Source organism: Ambystoma mexicanum, chromosome 12 (genome assembly GCF_040938575.1).
Source record: "Ambystoma mexicanum isolate Mex_15411 chromosome 12, UKY_AmexF1_1, whole genome shotgun sequence".
Lineage (NCBI taxonomy): Eukaryota > Metazoa > Chordata > Amphibia > Caudata > Ambystomatidae > Ambystoma > Ambystoma mexicanum.
Genome location: NC_090936.1, coordinates 268,622,775 through 268,644,551, shown reverse-complemented (window position 1 = coordinate 268,644,551; position 21,777 = coordinate 268,622,775). Strand labels below are relative to the sequence as shown.

At 48.2% G+C, this 21,777-nt stretch overlaps 1 protein-coding gene across 3 annotated transcripts in view; it reads right to left on the bottom strand.

The window, feature by feature from the left end:
* Nucleotides 1-21,777, bottom strand: part of AEBP2 (AE binding protein 2) — a 514,088-nt gene that overhangs the window by 272,554 nt on the left and 219,757 nt on the right. For all 3 annotated transcript variants that reach the window (XM_069628416.1, XM_069628415.1, XM_069628417.1), the window contains exon 5: nt 10,990-11,040. In XM_069628416.1, coding sequence (XP_069484517.1) covers nt 10,990-11,040 — 51 coding nt within the window. The remainder of the gene's footprint in view (nt 1-10,989; nt 11,041-21,777) is intronic.

Below are 21,777 nucleotides of genomic sequence, written 5' to 3'. Positions count from 1 at the left end.
CTGTCTTGGTGGAAACCTCCGTCAGAGGGAGTGGTTGTTCTCCAATCCGTGACGAGCCAACCTCGAACGCCGGACAGACCCCTTCATTGAGCCAGCAGATAAGAAGTCGGTTTGTGTCCTTGAGGGTCTTCTGTGAGAACACTTGGAAGATGTCGCAGCCATCCACCGAATGGTTCAGGTACAGACAGTAAAGGCACTCTGAGTGCCTGTCTCCCTCGTAAATATTCTTTAGGCCACAGGTTTCACATGGCTGAAATAAGGACTGCTTCGGTCCTGAAGATTCCATGGTGTAACTGGAAATCGATGTAATTCGCTGTCGGAAGAGCCAAAAGACGAAATGTGAAGGAAAAAAATAAATGTAATTTTCTCTCAGGAGAGAAAGGCAAGAAATTTCCAACAGCTTGGAAGATGGTTGGAATCTGAGGGGAAGCTGCTGGGGCAGAGCTAACGTCCCATTGGTGCTGCCTAAAGTACCCACAATTACTATGGGACACTCAAGGGGTCAATGTTTTTTCTATAGGAAAACTACTAAGTCAAAGTTACCAGGGTTTCCCAGCCTGACAGGGAATATTCACAGCATGTGAATCCATGAAAGATCCGATGCTGGAGAAGGAGTCTCCCCCCCCCCTTTGGAGCTCCTCTGTCGCATAGAAAACGGGGTCAGGACAGCAGTGGTCACTTCAAGGTGTAGCAAAGGGTCTGCAGGCGTCTCTGGTATTCTTTGGTTACTTCAGCTTCCAGTGGGCGACTTGCTTTACACTCCAGAAGCCTCACCTTTTATACAGTTCCAGCACACAGGTCCTCTGCAATTTCGCTCAGGATTTTGCAGAAAGGGACAGTCAGGCATGCACCACTTTCTGTGGATTGTCAAAGGGATACTTAGTATCCCCCTTCTCTCTGCTCCTGTGACTTAAGTCACAGACCATCACCTAGTTATGGCTGGTGGCAGTCGAAGTGACCTACCTAATATTGTGCGATTTTTCTACCGCGTGGTGCACAATAGGAGACCCCGAGTATCAACTCAGGGGCTCCCTTCTTTTCTCGCCATTACTAGCATGGTTCTTTTTTAGCCCTTCTGGGAGGAAGAGGCCTGTGTGTATGTTTTGCCTTTAGTGGGAACCTGTGGGTGTCCCCATCTAGGCTCCAGAGTGTTTGGGCAGGTAGGAAGTTGGGGAGTAGTTTCCTCCCCCCTGTCCTTTGACTGCCAGAGTGCCTGAATAGGACCAGCTCCCACTGGAGAGTCTGGCTGTCCTGATTGACAGCCAAACGCCACCTTCTGTAAATTGCTGAGAGAGATTGCAGAGGAGTGTGTGCTGGAACTGTGAGGCTTCTGGAGTGTAACGCAAGTTGAACACTGCAAGCTGAAGTTACTGAAGAAGACCCTTTGTAACACCAAAGCGACCAGTGCTGTCCTGACCCCGTTTTCTGACGGACAGAGGAACTCCAAAGAGGCCTCTTCCTCCTCGAGTGGTTGGAACAACTAGCCCCAAGACTAACCTTGTTTTGAGCCATCTCCCGAGGACCAGTGAGTTTCCAGAGCCAAGAAACTCCAATACCAGGAGACCTGCTGCCCATTCTTAGAGCATAGTCGCGGAGAGACCAAACTCATCCTAATCTTTGCTGAGCCCTTAAGGACAATCCATACATCTGATCCAACTCGCCCAGACCCCGTCAGCAGAGTGTGGGACTGTAAGAAGCGAAGAAGATTGACTGGACAAATCACATCCTTTGTTGGTGCTGCAGAAAATGGAGGACAAGATGTCGCCTCTGGAACCATGAAACCCGAAGAGGAGAGAAGCTGAAGACATCTGCAACGAATAAACCACCGGTGAAACCCTGCTGCAGATCCTCGTCACTTTTCTCCAACGACTTGAGAAGATCTTCACCTGCAAGAGTCTTCTTCCCTTGAGCTGGTGGGGCCAACCAGTTCATCAAATGCCTTCCAGGACCTGCCTTGGTCGAATCGCCAGTGCCAAGCACTAGGAGACCGGATAGCCAGGCACCCGTCCACCACGACCGCGAATTAAAGGAGAGTACCTTTTATTCGTCTTGGCATCACTGCGGCTGGCTTCATCCCTGGGCAGTCAAGTAACTCGAACCTTCCTCCACGAAGAGAGGCCCTCTTCCTCTGCTGGATCTCCCAAACTGCAGTAACTGCCAGGAACTACAGCACCGCAGGAGCCTCTTCCACTTTTCAAGGTACATTGTTCCACCATTCCTCCCGTTTCGTTAGGTACTGCTAAAGGTGTTTTAAATCCTTTACTTACTTTCTGGGTTGGCCGCCCGTTTAGCCTAACATTATCTTTTTACATCTGCAACCGCCTCTTCAACTTGTTAAACAAAGACTTGACTGCAGCTACTAGAACTGATTGATCCTGGACACTTTGCCTTGTACCAATGACTCTGGCACATGCCTATTGACTCTGGCTAAATCTGTTACAACTGCCTTCTCTAGATTGCTTTTCACTAAGAAATGTGTTGGTGCACCTAAACGCTTATAACCACCCTTCCTTCCCCTTTCTATATTGCTGAAGTGCCATGTTGCTCAGTTTTCACCAAAGTATTGCTAATGCTAAAGTACTATCTTGCCTAACTTTTTCACAATCCGGTTGGGAAGTGTTGCTGGTGTGTTTAGGAGTCTAACCCTGTATGACTTGTCCTTTCCCTCCCTCTGAAGAAATGGTTAGAGTGCCATTTCTGCTTAGTTTACACTGTGCCGTTTTGCTCAGTTTTCACTCTGGCTCAAACTTGTCTACAATTTAAATAGGGAGTTGTGTATACCTTTCTTGACTGTTTTAACTTACTTTAATGATAGTGATTTGTGTGTGAACTTAAGAGTGTAATAAATATATATATTCTTTTTGATACAAAGCTTTGGTCAGTGTTTCCTTGTTGCATAGTATGGTAGTCCCATTGTGTAAACCCTGAATACTGCTCATCTCCTCTTGAGATAAGTCTGACTGCTCAGCCACAGCTACCAACTAAATCTTTGTGGTACAGACTGATACCAAAGGGGATTTCTTGCATATACCTGTAGTGTTAATCTTCTGTAGTGCTCGAAAAGGGAACTGCACAGGATTCTGCTTAACACTGAGCAATGCCGTCCATTGTCCTGGCTTCCATCATCAGACCAAGCAATCCGGAGGTTGGGTCCAGCACTACCACATCGGAGAGAATCCAGCCACAATGTTGGCTTCAATTCTAAGGTACTGTGGGGAAAAAGGCATTGTTACCTTGATCCGAGAAGTCGATTGAACATTGGAGTGCACCCAGAGGTGTCCAGGGTACCCTCCACTTACCTCAGACCCAAGCTGTTGCTTGTGTCCCCTTATCGAGTCCTTAACAGGGTCTCCACCGTTAGTTGTTAACTTGCTGCTTAAAGACTATAGGCTTGAAGAAATCCACAGGTACTCTTCAAAATTCTGCTGACTTTGCACCCTCTCCAAACTGCCTTTAGGTAGGGTTGCGTTTTTGGACTTAAAAGACTAGCTGTTCGGTGAAACCATCTCTAGACCCTTGAACAGTGCTAGTGTTATCCTAACTACCCATTATCCTTCCCTAAAGTCACTTGCTTATATGCGTATGCAGAGTAAATGTCTTACTGTATTTTTGCTAAGAACCACGAGTGTTCGTAATTAATGATAAAACAATAGCATTGTCTTTGCACTTTCTAAAGTTGCAACAAATGCAACTGCGAATAATCACAAACTAAGAAGTTTCCTTTGAAGTGTAGTCTTAAGTATTCTGAAGTGTTCTTGTGTAAACATTAGGAGGTATTTGCCCATAAAACACTGCCCCAGGAACCCTTGCGACGCCAAGCCCGTGCAAGCAAAGGGCGTGACACTGAGGAACTACCTGCTGTTGTGCCGTTTGGCTACTTGCTGGGGCTTTGCCAGCCAACTAACCTGCCAGCTGAGGGCAGCTGAATTCAACAAAAAGGGAAGCTTAAAGAGGAGCTGCACGACGAAATGAAGTCGGCTCCAGCGGAAATGCCGCCAGCGGGTCCGAGAACCCGCCTTCAGGTAAGAACGATTTACCTCCCTCCCAGAAGTCGGGGGAAACCCTGACCATTCACTTAGAATGACGCAAAAGGATTTCCACACCCCCATGTTAAAACAGACACACTTACCTTTTAGTACTAAGCAGCGTAAGAGCCTCTCGGTGGGGGCTGATAAGACACTTGCAGAGAATCCATTGCTGCCTCTGGAAACTGAGGACAAATCTTATCCTTCCCCTAAGCTCCTTGATCCCCATAATGCCTGCACCATTCCAACCCTAGCGGAGAGTACAAGCCAACCACCCCTGGACCCTGGCATAACCCAGTCGGCTGAAGTTCGTCTGGACCATGTGAGCTCGGGAGATCAAGATGATTGCAATTCAGGGGAAAATGGCCTGACAGATTGCTCCATCCTCTTTAAACAGCCCGAAAGCTGTTTGGGTCAAACAAGATTGGAACAGTGCGAGTCTCTTGATAAAGCCCTAGACAGATCTGAGTGAAAAATCTAGAGCAAGCGAGGAAAATGACTCTTGACTCCACCCGTAGAGGGCAACACCTCCTTGATAAGAGGGAAGGTGAGCAAGCCGGATGCCAAAATCCAGAAATGCCCTGCTCAATAAAGGGAACAAATGACTGTCCAGTGGGTAATGTGATTGAAAGCACATCAGGGGAGGAACCTAAGATACCCATTGATGGACTCAACAGTGCAAAGGTACTCCTTAGTCAAACCCCAGGCAGATCTACCACCTCGGAGGCCTTATGGGAAAATGCAGGTCCTTGGTACTTGACTGAGCTAGGCCAGTTAGGAAAAAGCCCTACAGGACTCTGAAGACGCTGGTGGGGGGTGTCTGTACTTCCGCTCTCTATATGGTCGAGGAGAGGCACAAAGGACCCCAGCCAAGATTCTCTATTTGGTAGCTATGGTCGAGCAAACAAGGCCTAGCTTCTCGGGAGGTGATGGGGGCTGGTTCTTAAGTACAGTGTAGTCCCCAAGCACCCACAAAGAAATGTCCATACACTATCGGTTAAAACACAGTCTTTAACTAAATATTCAAAGGTATATACAATATCACGATAACTCACTTTGTACTCCGAAAATCAACAATGGTAAATATATACAGTTCTAAAGTGGTAACACTAACGTTATCAGATCTCATTAAAGTGCATACGGTCAGAATGAGACAGATCAAAATAAAGAGGAAACCAACAGTAGGGAGAGGAAGGAAAGCAAGATGGTTGAACAATTGGCAGAATGCTGGCCCCGTACGACTAGACAGTTCTGTGTGGAGATCCCCCTCACCCCCCAACCTGGGCAACCTGTAAAGCAAAGATGTATCACAAGCCCAGTCCATATATTGTTCACACTAGACTTTCCAATAGTTCTGGAAACACAAAGTACCTTGTCGGTGTAGCGTTCATCGTGGGGTATTCACGGGGTCGAACGTCTGACGGAGAATAGGTCGAGCTACGACGGTGAAGTGGCCGCGTCGTTCCTAGTGGTGCTCTTTGACGGGGAAGCGTAAGCGTCCTGCAAGGAAGAGGCATGCAGAGCACCTCAGTGTCGATAGTTCTGGACCGCAAAGAGTTTGAAGAACTGTGGCCCACCAAGGGCGTCGAATCGTCATCAGCGTCTGTGGGTGGCAGGAAACCCACCGGTGGATGCTCCTCGGCGCATAGACGGTCAGGCCTTCTCCAGCAGGATACAGCGGCATCGATGCAGACGAGAGCATCCTTGGATCAATTAAGTTCTTAGGCGAACAGGAGCCCGGCGGCTCCAGTCGGCAACGGCGGTCATCGACAGTGTCGGACAACAGTCCGGGCACTTCACTTTGTGATTCCGCGGCAGTCCCCGTCTCGGGTCGGCAGCCTTTCGAAGGTCGGTCTACCACGGAGCTTAGGCAAAGATAAGCTGGTGCATGATGGTCCCTCGTAGCTCGGGAAGAGGGCGCCTTACCAGGTCCTCTCTGGGTCAGTCCTTTTAGACACGGCAGCTTTCAGATTGTGAAGGAGAACAGCAATTCTTCTCGTCCAGCAGGGCTTCAAGGTCAAGCTTCAGTTACTCCAGTTAGTCGTCGTAGTGGACTTCAGCTTCGGAACACGATTCCTAGGAGTGAGAGGTCCCCAGGTATACTGTTGATCTCCCATTCATTCCGCTGGGTCACACTCAAGCATCCAATCACGACTAAGGGCATTCAGGCAGGCAGGCAGCCAATCAGGCACATGGTGCATTCAGGCCATTCACTTCTCTCCAGATACTCACAACAAGTTATGTGTATTGGGACAAGTACCAAGCCATTCAACAGAACACACTGCATTCATACCGGTTTCAGGCAGGGAAGGAAGAAAAGGAACACAAGTAACACAAGGAGGTGATGAAAATATATAACATGGAAAAAGTCATCGACAAGGAGTGTAGTGAAAAAACCAGACCAATCCCAGTAGATGATACAAAGAAGACCCAAAAATACGAACGGAAAACTTTTCCACAATAAAAAAAAAGTGCAAAGAAATTGACAACCCTGAGGTTTACTGTGGATCATTCAGGGAACCTGAGGAAGGGTAAAATAAACCTGAATTAAGTGAAAAAGAAGTGCAATGACTGGACATGGATGGCTAGCACTTTAAACACAAAGAAACAATAGATTGGAGGAGTTCCAAAGACCTGTCTACTGTGCCTCATGGAACACCAGAGGTTTTAAACATCTGTTTTCTAAAGACAATAGCTTCTTGGGCAAATATGACCTCATCTCTATTCAGGAATCCTGGCTGCGTGAGCCACCAGTATGTGAGGGATATGAAGTGTATATAAACCCGGCCAGAAAGGGAGCAAAAGGGAGACCATTTGCAGGGCTTATGATTCTAAAGAAATTGGATAGCCCCCTACAAGTGCTGGAACACTACATCCCAAGCCCCTACATGCAAACATTGAAAATAACATTCAAATCCAAGGAGAAAGAAGAACCAGTAAAGATGCTATTGATCAACACCTATTGGAGCGAAAATACGCCGAAGCTGGAGGGCTACCTAAAAGTAATTATGAATGCCATCGATAAATCAATGACGGAGGAAAAAGATCAGTTGATAACCCTTAACGGGGACTTAAACATTAAACTGCTGGACAAGGAGGGTAAAATCAAAACGACAGAACTTCTAGTAGGGAAAGAACAAAAATGGATGGAGGAAATGCGAATCCGTGACATGAGGATGCGAACTAGCTACCCGAGAGGAGACCCGATTGGTGCGAATACATGGAACTGTGGAAAATCAGGAGGTTGTCTGGATTATTGCTTCGCAGGAGGTATTACTCTTGCATGGATACATTTATTCACAATAAAGAATCAAGCAAACAGTGACCATAACCTACTGGAAACGGAACTCGCCTGGAAAACTAGATCAATTCCAGGGAGAAAAAGAATGATGGAAACAGAGGTGTCCTGGGGAGGAAATCGATTGAGGCTTAAAAAACAGGCAATACTGAAGCTGGTGCGACACTATAACGAGGCCATTGGGAACGGGGAAGATGTGGTTGAATATAAATGGCTGCTTGAAGCCTTTGAGGTCAAGTACAATCCTAACAAAGTGAAAATAATTGAAAAGAAACATGCTTATGATTAACTTTTAGTGGCCAGAAGGAAACAATACAGAGCTGATCTTGCACGTATAAAAAAGGCTATCTGATGAAAAATATATGATCTACAGAGGAAGTGTCGGCAAACATACAAAAACTGGCTACGCTCCACTCGCTTTCTGAGAGCACAAAGAGATGCAGAGAAAATGCTAGTTGCAGTATCAACAAACAACGCAAGAAGCACGTGGGACATAATTAACAACAGAGACCTTAACCAATCTGCAATAGGTGTAAACCAAGTCTCGGAGGCAAATTGGTTTAACCATTATACCCTATTGTATGATGGGAAAAACAAGAATAAGGCTCCAGATAAGATGTCCGATGAAACTCCGTGGGCTCTGGAATTTGTCAGAGATGACATCGTAATGTTGATGAAAAAACTTAGCGCCTTCAGGGCAGTGGGCCCAGATGGCATCTCGAACAAGATGCTTAAAGATAGCTGCGAAGACTGGTCGGACTTAATATATGCATTGTTCCAACAAATAAAACAAGCAAGGCAAATTCCCTCTTCGTGGACAGAGGCATACATCATGCCTATCTATAAAAAAGGGGACCGAGGAAACCCCAGAAATTACAGGCAGATAGCGTTGCTGGATTCAATTGGCAAACTATTTGCGTCCATCCTATTAAGGGACTTGAAAAGATGGGCGACACAGGTGAAAATCCTGGACGAGAGACAAACAGCTTTCATCAGCGGAGTAGGAACTGCCTTAAATCTGGTCCTGGTCAATCTGATGAAAGCAAAGGCCCTGGAAGGAAAAAAAACCTACCTACTTAACCTTTATTGATCTCGAACAGGCGTTCGACGGGATAAACCGGGAGCGCTTGTGGCACAAAATGCCCAGTAGATCTTCTAGAAGCTATCCAAACCTTGTACACTGGCACCATAATACAGATCCAAACTACAGCCAATGGAGGGCTATCTAGAAAGATCGAAACCTCCAGTGGAATTAAACAGGGATGCACCTTAGCTCCCTTTCTATTTGTCATATACATGGTAGATGAGAACATGCAAGCCCAGACCCGTGCCTTTCCCCCAAAGGTTAATGGGACTGAAGTGCCGTGGATGTTGTATGCGGATGATGCTGTATTTGCCGACCAAACGCCCATAGGACTTCAGCAACTGATCGAGGCCTTTAACAAGTGCCTAAAAGAAAATGACATGAAAATAAACATCAAGAAGTCCATGGTACTAATAATGAGGTCCTGTCGAGGAAAAAAACCGGCAGGGAAACATCACGACTGGTCGCTACAGAAGGAAAAACTGGAGGTGGTGGAAACAACATTATATCTTGGGATAAGGATAAATAAAAACTGTAATGAAAATGCACTACGCATTGATCCGGGAAAAGCCAACTACCTTGACCAACCAAGGGCTACTTATACACCAAACGTACGGAAAGTTCTCTGACGCCCATAACAACTTTTTATAAACAAAAGGTGGTGGCCATAATTACTTATGGAGCGGAGGCCCTGCTAGCCCTGCGCTGAGAAGTTTGGAATCTGTGTGAGTCTTACTTTTGGCAGAAGATCTTACGCCTCCCGAATTCGCTGCCGATTGAGCTCATAAGAATGGAATCAAGGGTCCAATCCGTGGTATCAAATGTGCTGTGGAAAACTTTAATCTCTTTACAGAAAGTGTATCCTTGATAAACCATCTCAACCTTTCGAAATACTAGCACAGACAGGGATAATAAATGGAGACATGATATTCCAACATCGGAAAAAGAAATTTAGGGATATCTTGTGACAGCTCGGCATCTCTGAAGATACCTTGAAATTTAATCCAGATATGGCCAAAAGAACCATCCAAGAAAAGGACTGGGAGGAAACACGGGCGACTGACAAGAAACCAGTGCCATATCATCTGGCAACGAAAAGCTTTAAAACAGGCCCCCACCGTACCTAATGAAATTCCCATCAAGCCACTACATAGACCTGCTGCTGAGATGCAGAACTCGAGAGGTAAAATGGAGAAGAAAGTGAATGGAAAAATCAAAAGCGTATTGTAGGTTCTGTAAAAACAAAACATCAAGAATCCATTAGACATGTGATGCTAGCCTGCCCGTCCTTGGCATCGAAACGTCAGGTAGCTATGGGAAGCTATACCATCAACATCTCCTCTGTGACGGAGGAGGAATATTGGAAGAGATTGACAGTTGAAAAGGTTGGCAGAACATTAGATGCTCTAAAATTGGGTCTGGAGGAAGAAAGACATGAAGAGTGAGAAAATCAAAGCGGACCCACAGCACCCCCTCGCTTAAAACTGGCATTGGAAAGATCATTGCATATCAATAGACAATGGACATTTACTTGATATGATGTAATTGAAGATGGAGAAATGTAAAAGGTTTAATCTGTTTAACCAATAAAACATAAAAAAAGAAAAAAATAGAGGTATTTAAGGATGCCTCTGGTGTAAATAAAATATATACTTTAATATGAACTATATGTGCAAGTGTTTCATTGCAGTGCATATTTAACCGGGTTTAGTGTACTTACCTACAGCTCACATCTTCCTCTTAAAATAGGCCTTTACTGCTCTGCCACTCTACCAAGGTTCCAGCAGTAGTACAAACTGATACTAAGAGTTGGAGGATGTACAAACCACTGGGATAGTTTACTAAAGTGTTACCTCCAGGTGGGACTCTAGGAAATCTCCTCTAACAGACGCCAGAAGGGGTCTGTGGTAGATCTTCAAGGATTAAAAGCAGAGCAAGCTTAAAATATAAACTGACATGGGATAGTAAAGAGGAATCAGTTGGTCTTAAACATTTTCCGGGAATCAAAATAAAGATTTTGATGAGCTGGAGTGAAAACTAGCTACTGGATATTGGGCATCTCCAACAAGCAGGGTTTAACTTTAGGCAATAAGGTGCTTGTTGCATTCAGTGCCGCAAATGTAACACCGATATTATAAGTCAACATCCATTATGGTGCTTTTAATGTCTTCTATATTTGTCCTATTGCACCTTCACTGTTTGGGAACATGTGCTAATGTCGCAGGTTGGCATCAGGAGACACAAGTAGCTCTTTCTAACAAGCTAACCAGGCTCTACTACGCTACAAGTAGGATCTAAATACCCCAGAGCAATTACAACACTATACTTCAGTGTGCATGCAAAGAAACAAATTAGTCTGTAGGTCATTTATGTATAATTTCTTGCTCTAGAAGATGACATACCTTCGCCCAAGTTATCTTTGTTCTGCAAGTTAACCCTTTTGCAATAAATCAAGACAAGACCTTTTACCAATGTACACAAACATTTCACAGGGCTTCAGACAGTCAAACCACAGCAGATCAATCATTTTAAAACAGAACGGTTTATTTAGATGCACAGAAAAAAATAGAAATTATGTTTACCTTTGAGTTGTACAGTTGCAGTAGAATATGGCGATGTTCCGAGTGCTGCAGCTGAAATGCACAAAAACAGGGAAAAACCAAAGTTGTTATGGTTAGATGAAAAAAGAAAAAAACATTACTTTAACAGTTTAACCTGTCGTGTAACAGTTTTAGTAAAAACTGAATTAGGGTACTAGATATTGCAGAGCATTAAAAGCTAACCCCAGAGGTGAGATCTATGCCCTATGGATGGAGAGGGGGGAGGGGGAGGGGGTTGAAGGATAAGATTACCAGAGGACTCCTGGTCATCAAGCAATCTATTTCCCAGCACTGGGCCTTCATTACTCAACTGGATTCTGGAATGTAGTCTTGTGTCACTTCAAGAAATTAAAAATGAAAGAAACCAACAGAAGTAAATGTAAACCCTGGAACTGTAAAAGGAAACCCTGTCCCTCAATGACAGTCACCCGGTAACTTTTAATAAAGTTACTCACCGTAGTGACTACTTTATTCCTTGTCCATAGTCCCCTTTCCTCCATACTTATGGGACATTCTGTCCTGTGGGACGGAACCGGAACACTTTTGTAAAAAAAGCATCACATTTTTCAAAAATGTGTCCTCTTTATGCAGGGTACCGCACGTGGCCGTCATCACGCCCTCCTTAGCTCCGCCCAGCGCATTGCCCATCAGTCCTTTTCTATCGCCAGGTCTGAGACCTTTAAGTAATAACAGAGGAAACTTATTAGAGGGGATGGCAGGCGTATGGAGGAAAGGGGACTATGGACTAGGAGTAAGGTAGTCACAACGGTGAGTAACTTTATTATACTCCTACGTCCCGTTCCCTTTCCTCCATACTTATGGGAGATTCCCCAAACACTCCTCACATAAATTACGGGTGGATGGAAACTCCTTATTGAAACAGGTCCCTAAGCACACCTTGACCGAAATGAGCATCAGCTGAGGTCCAGGCAGTAATGTTTACAAAAAGCCGATGGGGATTCAGCCGCTTTCGCGATGGTCTCCCAGGGAACCTATTTTTGGAAGGCAACAGCAGCCACCTTGCCCCGCACAAGATGAGCATGAATTCCCTTTGGGGCCCGAAGACCATGAATGGTATACGGCTCAGAAATACAGGCAGCAATCCATCATGAGATGGTTGCTTTCGAGGCAGGCTTTCCCTGTGGATTTCTGAAGGTCACAAAAAGCTGTAAAGCGTTCCTAAGCTCCGATGTTCTGTCCAGATAGAACTTAAGGGCTCTTCTAACGTCCAGGCAGTGTAGAACCCATTCAGCCTCTGAGGCTGGGTCTAGAAAGACATGCAATGAAATTGATTCAAATGAAAATCAGAGACCACCTTCGGAAGAAAAGAGGGATTAGTCCGCAGGACAAACTTATCCTTATGAAAAGTAAGGAATAGATGCTCTACCGACAAGGCCTGAAGCTCACTTGCACGCCTTGCCGAAGTCACAGTAATCAAAAAGGACACTTTCCACGAAAGGAACTTAAAATCGACATTCGCCATGGGCGCAAAGGGATTATGACACAAGGCCATAAGGACCACATTCAGATCCCACCTTGGATGCAGGTTGCAAACAGGAGGGTAAAGATGCAATAGGCCAGTAAAGTGGATTTGTGAGTGAAAAAGGGCACTGGTCAGTGGACAGGAAAGCAGCGACAGCCGACAAATAAGTCCTGCAAGACAAGACATGAACGCCAGATTCTGCCAGATGTGAGACAAAAGACAGGACTATGTCGATAGTGGCCTCGCTGGGGTCCAGCTGCCTAACTAAACACTAGTGGCAGAACTGTAACCATTTACTCCTGTACTGAGATCTTGTCGAAGGTTTCCTGGCCGCCTGAATAATACGCATGTTATCCGCGGACAAATTGAAACGCTCTAGAGATCTGAACTCAGGCACCAGGCCGCCAAGCTGAACGATTGTGGGGAGGGGTGCCACAACTGCTGATCGCTCTGGTGAAGCAGACCGGAAACCAGCGGAAGCTTGAGCGGCGGACAAACCAATAGATTCTGATGCTCCGAAAACCAAAACCTGGCCGGCCACCAAGGGGCTATGAACACAAGAGAGCAATTCACTGTTTCTTAGCTTGCAAAGCGCCCGATGGATCAGAGGAAGGGGCGGAAAAGCGTAGGCCCTCACGTTGTGCCATGGAATTTTGAGAGCAACTCGCAGAGAGCAGGCTCCCATCCCATTCCTGGAGGCACACAAAGGAAGCTTCCTGTTCGTCGATGTCACAAAGAGGTCCACTTCTGGAGTGCCCCAAGAGCGAAAAATATCCAGGAGGATCACCGGCCGGCTGAGAGCATCTGCAGTGACATTCATCTGCAGCTGGCACGGGACGTGAACTGCTACCAGCCAGATACCAAGCTGAATGGCAAGATCCACAAGAGGAGGAGACCTGGTACCCCCCCTGCTTGTTGATATAAAACATGGACACTGCATTGTCCGTGCAGACACGGACCACCTTGTTGACAATACCTGGTTTGAATGCTTTCAGTGCCAGGAAGGTCGCCAGGAGCTCCAGGTAATTTATATGAAGCGGTCTGTCCTTGTCGACCAAAGATGGAAAACCTGGAGATGATCCAACGTCGCACCCCAACTCAGAAGGGAGGAATCTACTGTGAGCCAATAGTGGGCAACGGTCCTGGAAAGGGGCACCCATCGTCAGATTGCTGAGAGACGACCACAAGAGGTCCGTCCTCATGAAAGAGGAAACCAGTATCATTTTGGAATCTGGATCCACTGCTTGAAGCCAGGGGCTCCGAAGAGCCATCTGCGTCCGCCTCAAGTTGAGGCAAGCAAGAGGAAGAGCCAGCACGCACAAAGCCATGAGCCACAGAAGCCTCTGGAACACCAGGCCGACATGCTCTCCGACTGCATAAACACCGGACACGTGGCCAACAGATCCGCCATTCTATCCGCAGTCAGGTACACTGTGCAATTGATAGTGTTCCAACAAAAAATCAAGTCCTGAGAGAGAGAGTCATGGAGGATTTCCGCCAGTTCACAGACAGCCCAAGGTGGAACAGGAGCTGTAGGAGATACTGATGGTTGCTCGAGGCTTTCAGTGGATGCGCAGCAGCCAGTCGTCCAAATACGGATACACTTAGATACCCTGTAGCCGAAGAAAAGCTGCGATTACCGACATCTTCGTAAAGACGTGCAGTACCGAGCTGAGACCAAACGGGAGCACACTAAACTGGAAATACTCCTGCCCCATGGAAAACCGCAGGTATTTCCGATGCAGACTCCAAATGAGGATATGCATATACTCATCCTGAAGGTCCACCACGCTGAGCCAATCGCCCTTCTGTAAAGATGACTATCTGACCCGGCGTGATCATCTTGAAGTTCTCTTGGGGGAAGAGAAAAGTTGAACTGGGAAAGGTCTAGAATGGTGCACAGATCAGCCTGGTTGGGTTTGGGCACTGAACAGACTGGAGTAGAAGCCCTACCCTCGCTCCCCCAAGGGAACGGGTTCCAACGCCTTGAGATCCAGAAGCTTCTGGACTTCGGCTCTGAGGGAGGGCGTACTCAACTGCTGGAAGGGAGGATTGATGGGTGGGGTAAGCTGGCAAGGGGCAAGCGTAAGCCCGCCTGAGCAACGGACAAGGTCCACCGATCCTCTGATGTCTGCCACACCCCAGTGGGATGCAATGCGCCCTCCCAACGGGCTCTTGTGCGAGCAACGAACATCATCATTTAGCTGACTTCTAAGCAGAGAGACCGCTTGATTCTGAAGAGAAGGCAGATGACCGAGAGAAAAATCTGCCTTGCTGCGGTTTCCAACGAGTTCCCAGATGGAGGAGCGAACCTGCATATCTTCCAATCCAGAAACCGTCGAAAACCAGGAGGACCGAGGCTGAGATGGTGTTTGAGCTTTGAATGCCGGCTTCACCAACACGGACAGGGACTTGGCTGTTCGAGTGCTGTCTTTAGTCTTAACCAACTCGACATCCGTTGAATGGAACAGTTCTTTGCCATCAAAAGGCAAGTCCAGAACCTTATACTGCACCTACTTAGAGAACTTTGTGGCATGAAGCCAAGCCTGACGAGAGGTATCAATGACAAACATGAAGCCCCGAGCCGAGGTGTCAACATGATGAGCTCTGGCATGCGACAAGCCACCTTTGAAATCACCCACCTTGTCCGCAGTAATGAACTCTTCAAATTCTGATAGACCTTTCCAGATTTTCATATTTGCTGCTAAGATGAGCTCTACGTTCACCTGGCACAACCGAAGGGCCGAATTAGAAAAATCTTTCTCCCCAAGGAGTCAAGCAACTTGTCCTCCTTGGCCAGAACCTGGGCTGCCGCTGTAGAAGACGCGGCAGCCGGTCTGGATTGTAATGTGGAAGCCACCAGAACTGTGGAGGAAGGGAGCGGTCAAGACGCTAAGGCTACCTCTTCCAAAGTGTGAAGCCAATAACGAGCGTAAATCTTCTTGTTAACGTGAAGTCCAGAGTGTGGTTTATGCCAGACCTTGCGGTCCTCGGCCAAAACATCCCTCTGGAGGAACCAGCCAGTACTCTGAGGAGACAAGGTGAACGCCCCAGAAAGCAACCCCTCTTGGGGAGTGGGTGTCTCAGGTACTGGTAAATCCAGAAGAGATGTCCAGAACCCGGTCATGGAACGCTCCAACAGAGCGGGGCTGGTCCTCGCTATCCTGATCCCCCTGCGTGTCGACCTGCATCACATCTGGCTCTGCAGAAGACTTGTCTATTGGAGACAAAAGAGGCAGGGGCGGAAGGGCTGGAGGTGGGCCAATTGGTAGAGGAGTAGCAGTTGCCGGGACAACCGGTGCTACAGCTGGAACCGTCGGCACAAGAGCAGGCGATGGAGGGCAGATTTGCCTAAAAAAACCTCTGAAATACTCTTTCAGAGGATCAGAGTGCATGAGCCTCTGAAATTTTCAGAAAAAGGCATCCTCCCCCAAAGGCTTAGACATTGGGGTGGGGAGAGGCTGCTCATGAGAGGGGTAGCTCAAAGGCTATATGGGAGAGGGCTGCCAAGAAGGGCCTCCTCCAGTCGGATCAACATAGATCAAAGGGGTAGATGTAGCAGGCAGTGAGACCATGTGCGGTAATGGCATCCGAGCGTTCCAGTCAAACTGGACGACAAGGATTTGCACAAATCGATGTTCACCTGAAAACACGCTCCCAGCACCCAACGCCGATGGTGTAGGTGTAAGGGAAGAATTCAAAATTGCTGCCGTAGTTCGCGCAGCAACGGGCGCCATTTTGTCAGCATCTGACGAGAACTGCCTCACATGCGTGTGAGGCAGGCAGGGATCTCCAGGCGGGTCAGGGGTCTTGACTTTAGCCTTGACACAAGGAACCTCGGCAGAGCCGGTAACAGAGTAATTACGGTCTGCGACCTCACTCTGTGCCCCCTCAACAGAACCGGCATCACCGCCAAGACAGGAATGTTAAGGAATCCAACTCACAGACCTGGACATGTCTCACAGTTCTGTCGGTCACCTTAGCCTCAGAAAGAGGAACCTCAGAACAGAGTCCGGTAACAGCTCCCTTAAGAGGGGCATCAAACCTTGGTTCGGTACAGAAAGCTTCTATAGAGGCCTGAGGGCAAGCCCCGGTGTCTGTATGGGAAGCTCCAGCCAAGGAGACCTCGAAGCAAGCTCCGGTACCCACTGCCTCAGTAGAACTGGGCCGTCGATCAGCACCCACAGGAGGGGCCCCGGATTGTAATCCGGTGTTGGCAGGCCCCTTACAGAAGCACTCAGAGAAAACTCTGGTACCTTTTTTAGGCTTGGAAGGCACCTCAGGGGAAACCCTGATGATAGAGCTTATGAAGCCCCTTCCGGACCGGGAAAACCCCGGAAAGGAGTCCCCCAGTCGGGGTGCCCTAAAAACTAAAGAACTTACCAGGCGCCTCTTGTCGATGAATTTCTGAAAATGCGGAGGAGCAATGCACTGAAACATCTCCCACCGCTCCAGACGACGTTGGCCTAAAGCTCACTTGCACGCCTTGCCGAAGTACCAGTAATCAAAAAGGACACTTTCCACGAAATGAACTTAAAATCGACAGTCGCCATGGGCGCAAAGGGCTTATGACACAAGGCCGTAAGGACCACATTCAGATCCCACCTTGGATGCAGGTTGCAAACAGGAGGGTAAAGATGCAATAGGTGTCATGATCTCTGCTTCCAAAAGGTCAGGGTTTTCCCAACTCCCTTGGAAGCAGATCCATCACCCAGGTTCCGAGCGCCAACCAGTCCCAATTGGGACCTTTTGGACCCAGTCCTGGCGCCAGTGGCACCAGGCTCATAAATATGCCCAGTCCCAGCGCTGGAAGCTCCGGGCTCAATGCTTGGGTGGACTTACCTGCAGCAGACCATGCTGCTTACTTGCCTGCCAGTTGAGCCTCTGATCCTCTTCTGTTTGGAACTACTTTTCCTGTTGGGTGGGGCAGGAGCCACTCCCTAGATTCAGAACACTGGAACTCTTCTGGAAAGCAGGAACTCTTTTCTTACCTAGGCGTGGCTGTGGAAGGAGACACTAAGCACTACAGGAGGCTATTTAAACCACACCCGGTGGATGAATCTTGCTTTGCGTTATTCTGCATCCTCTGCAGCAGAACGCTCATCGTGTCTTCTGCATCGGATCCTGGGCCTAAGGAAAAAGGTTTACCATCCTGAATCCAGTCTTCAGCAACCCCTATAAAGACAAGAAAGAACAGGTTAGCATTCCGGCATCTGAAAGACAAAGGCTTACCTACTCTTCGTGCGCTCCGGAGGTCTTCACACTGCATTCCGGCATCTAAAAGACAAAAGCTTACCAACTCGTTGCACGCTCCGGAGGCCTTCGGCGCTGCATCCCGCATCTGAAAGACAAAACAAGGTGCGTTTAAAGACATTGGGGAACTTTAATACTCACGTGCCATTACTCCTTTCCACATCTAACCCAGTGGGTATTCCGGCACCCTGCAGCCGCTCCGAACTGGTACCTGCAAAATAAAAAGACAGTTAGAGCGCATCGTGAAACAGGCAATAAGCGCTTACTTACGTGCTTCCAGGCGCTTCTATTCATCACACGGACTCCATCTTCAACTCACTTCAGCCCGTCATCCGCCATCGCCGGAACCCTGCAAAACAAGAGACATCATTACTAAAGACTTTAAAGACAATAGAATTACTCGAAACTTACCGTTCGTGCAGTAAACGACGGACAGCAGTCCTCTGAAGTCAAGAGGCCTGCGCTACCTATCCAGTGAAGAAACTGGTTACAGCACCCTGCCCCGAGGCAGATGGAGAGCTCGGCATTCACTTACCTAAGGTGAGAGTGTTAACCTTTGGGGGTCTACAGGAGAGCAAAAAAGGAAAGAGATAGGGACACCCCAATAACCCCAGTTCATTAATCCCATATTTTCTATCTGCAGACATCTCACTCTTGAAGTCAGGCATACAGTGCACAGAGGTCCAGCCCAAAGAGCCAACCGGGTGCTACACATCATCTTTGAAGATACGGTAGTTGCCCAGTCAAGACCGGCGCCTCTGCGAGAATCAGGTGAGCGTTACAATAGGCCAGCAAAGTGGATTTGTGAGTGAAGAAGGGCACTGGTCAGTGGACAGGTAAGCAGCGACAGCCGACAAATAAGTCCTGCAAGACAAGACATGAACGCCAGATTCTGCCAGATGTGAGAAAAAAAAGAGAGGACTATGTCGATAGTGGCCTCCCTGGGGTCCAGCTGCCTAGCTAAACACTAGTGGCAGAACCGTAACCATGTACTCCTGTACTGAGATATTGTCGAATAATACGCATGTTATCCGCGGACAAATTGAAACGCTCTAGAGATCTGAACTCAGGCACCAGGCCGCCAAGCTGAACGATTGTGGGGAGGGGTGCCCGGACCGAGAGGGAATCGCAGTAGAAACCAGAGTCTCACCGATGATCTAGACCCAAACACTCTAAACAAAGAGGATAGGGATCCGCCCTAGCGAAGCGTTGCTCGCAAGAAGAAGGAAATTCTAAATGAACCGGCATAGACAGACTACAACGCGACCGCCAAACCGGAGCAGGAGAGAAGGACACTGGAAGGAAACAAATCTTCCAAAGATGCAAGTGTGTCCAGTCCCGACCGTGCAGAGAAAAGGACTGATAGGCGATGAGCTGTGCAGAGCTAAGGAGGGCGGGGTTACAGCCATGTGCAGTACCTCGCGTAAAAAGAGAAGGACACATTTTTGAAAAATGGGATGCTTTTTTACAAAAGTGCTCCGGTCCCGTCCTACAGGACGGGATGTCCCATAAGTATGGAGGAAAGGGGACAGGACGTAGAAGTAATAGAATTACATTCAGGCTTTAAATGTGCTTCCAGACAGCAGCTTTACATCTAGTAGAAAGAAATAGTGTGAGAACCTGGCAAACCACTCCAAACATCACTGCAAATATGACTGAGATGGCCAGTTACAAGATTCACTGCTCGTTTTGATTGCCTTTGGCTGAAAGCTAACACTTAGGTGGAAAGGCTTTTCCTCCGATTACAGCTTCCCTGTTTGTAATGCAGGCATGGAAGATTTATTGCATTTGGTCTTTTGCCCAGCACTCTCACATGTTCGGCAACTGACAATGTTTCTGGTCCTAAGGCAACAGCAATTTGCACAGCATCACCCGGCTTTATATTACCTTCTGACGGTTAACTCATTCTATGTTGCCAGCAAGAAGTGAGGCAGATGTGTGCAGAGCAGCTGGGCTGCCTTGTCAGTTTGCACTAAGAGGCCGCTGGATAATAAGCATAGCTGAGCAAATCTATGTTCCATTAAATTGCCTTGCAGCTGCCAGAGGATCTGTGATTGACTAAACATCCTGCTGACTCTTCCGTTAAAGATCAGCAGTTGCGCACCTCAGCAAGCAGCGCGACGGCAGTGTACAATCCTGCAGTCAGCAGGTCGGCGGACCACTGCATACTGAATAAAAGGTCCCTTGTTTCAACTCATGAACTTGGCATTCTCCACATTTTTATTTGTTCATCAGCAGCTCAGTCGCTAGAAATGCCAACTAAAATGAAAGTAAAAAGCAACACTTATAACTTACATAGTATGAAGGCATCATGCAGCAAGCCACAGACAACAGATCCAAAGGTCATACAGGAATAACTTATGTCAAATGTCAAGATGGTAGAAGGTAGAAGGCCTACATTGCCCTATACACTAAGATGGGATTTCCCTAACTGAACAAAACTAAGGAAAGTCTGAGTTAAAGAGTTCAACTTAAAAGTCGGTCTATGCGGCTGGCCACCAGGGGGCGCATGCCAGACAGGCAACTGCTTCACCTGCTCCGGAGCGAAAGGGAAACTGAGCCTCCCCCCTTTTACTCCTCAAAAGGAGAAAAAAGGATAGCCCCTTACTCCTGTTGGCCTGGGGATATCCACCCCGAGTTTGGTGAGAATTGGAGACAGAACGGCCAAGTTAGCGGTGTTGGAGGTGAAACTAAGGAATCGGCCCACAGGCCGCACAAGCAGAGCAGGAGACTCAGGGGGGCTGCTCCCAGAGGAGAGGGCCCAGGCAACGACACCGCCAGAACGCTGCCCCTCCACCCCCAGAGAGGGTGGTGCAGCGCTCGTGTCCACCAGCTTCTTCAGCAGACGGTGAGACAGGCCGGGGAGGCGCGCAGCCAGGGCAGTCCTCAAAAAAGAGACCAGGCAACCCTCATAGGAGAAACAGACAGATAGAGTAGGCGCGCCAGCCCATGGGTCCCGCATGCATTGGGGAAGAGAAATGAGCCCCGGGATGTACGGATCCCACGATCAGACGCTGGCGAAGCTGATAGTTAAGTAAGACCCGGGCCCCCACTCTGACCCCACGCCCTGCGGGGTGAAGACGTGGGGAGTGGGAGGAGAGGCCGTGAAGAGAGGAAGTTGGTGGGCTCACAGCCCCCATGTCCCCTGGGAGGTGAGCAGAGAGCAGACAGACTTTCTGGTTGTGAAGTAGGGAAGACCAGAGGGTGGCCGCCTGAGAAAGGCCCCATAGAGGAGGGGACACCGGAGTAGTCAGACTGGGTGGTTAGGTGTTGGCCCCTCGACCTGAAGAGGGGCGTGTGCCCGCCTCGCCACTAGGGGGTTGGTGTGGACCCACATCTGCATAGAGGATTAGAGGGGATAGAAAAGCACAAAAAAAGATCACCGAAGGTGTGGAGTCTCCAGAGGACATTGGGGACAACTAACCACCAAACAGGAGAAAATAATCTGGCCCTTACCGTCAGGGTCTCAGCCTGCCCGCCCAAAAGACACAGAAAACGCTTGGGCAGTGAACAAGAATGCACCCCCCCCCACCCCCCTAGTCCCAAACACCCAACCTGAGAAAGCATGGTCAGGGCCGAAACAAGAGAGGGCGCAACCTGCCCAGAGGAGACAGGGGCAACACTAGACGAGACATAAAAGCAAACTAAGAGGCCCGAGGACCCCAGAAGGCACCACCCAGACCCTGTGAGGAGAGTGGCAGCAAAGTAAGGAGAGGAGGCTACTCTGGTAGGCCGGAAGGACAGGAGCAGCACACCTGAGACCCAGAGCAAGGTGGGACCGGAGCTTCCCAACCCAAAGCACTCCACCCCAGGAGATAGACTGGTGAGCAGGTGAAGAGGAGTAAAATGAAACGAGGCGAGTGGCCACTGCTGAGCATGGTGTAAAGGGCACAGGGGAGTCCCAGACCTGGTGTAGTCATCAAGGCCCCATTGAACTGCAGCAAACTGGGAGCAGCCCGACCCTGTACTCCACTAAAAAAAAAAAAGACGACAGTCTTCGCAGGACACAGATGGTGAGGGCCCCCTAAATTGAA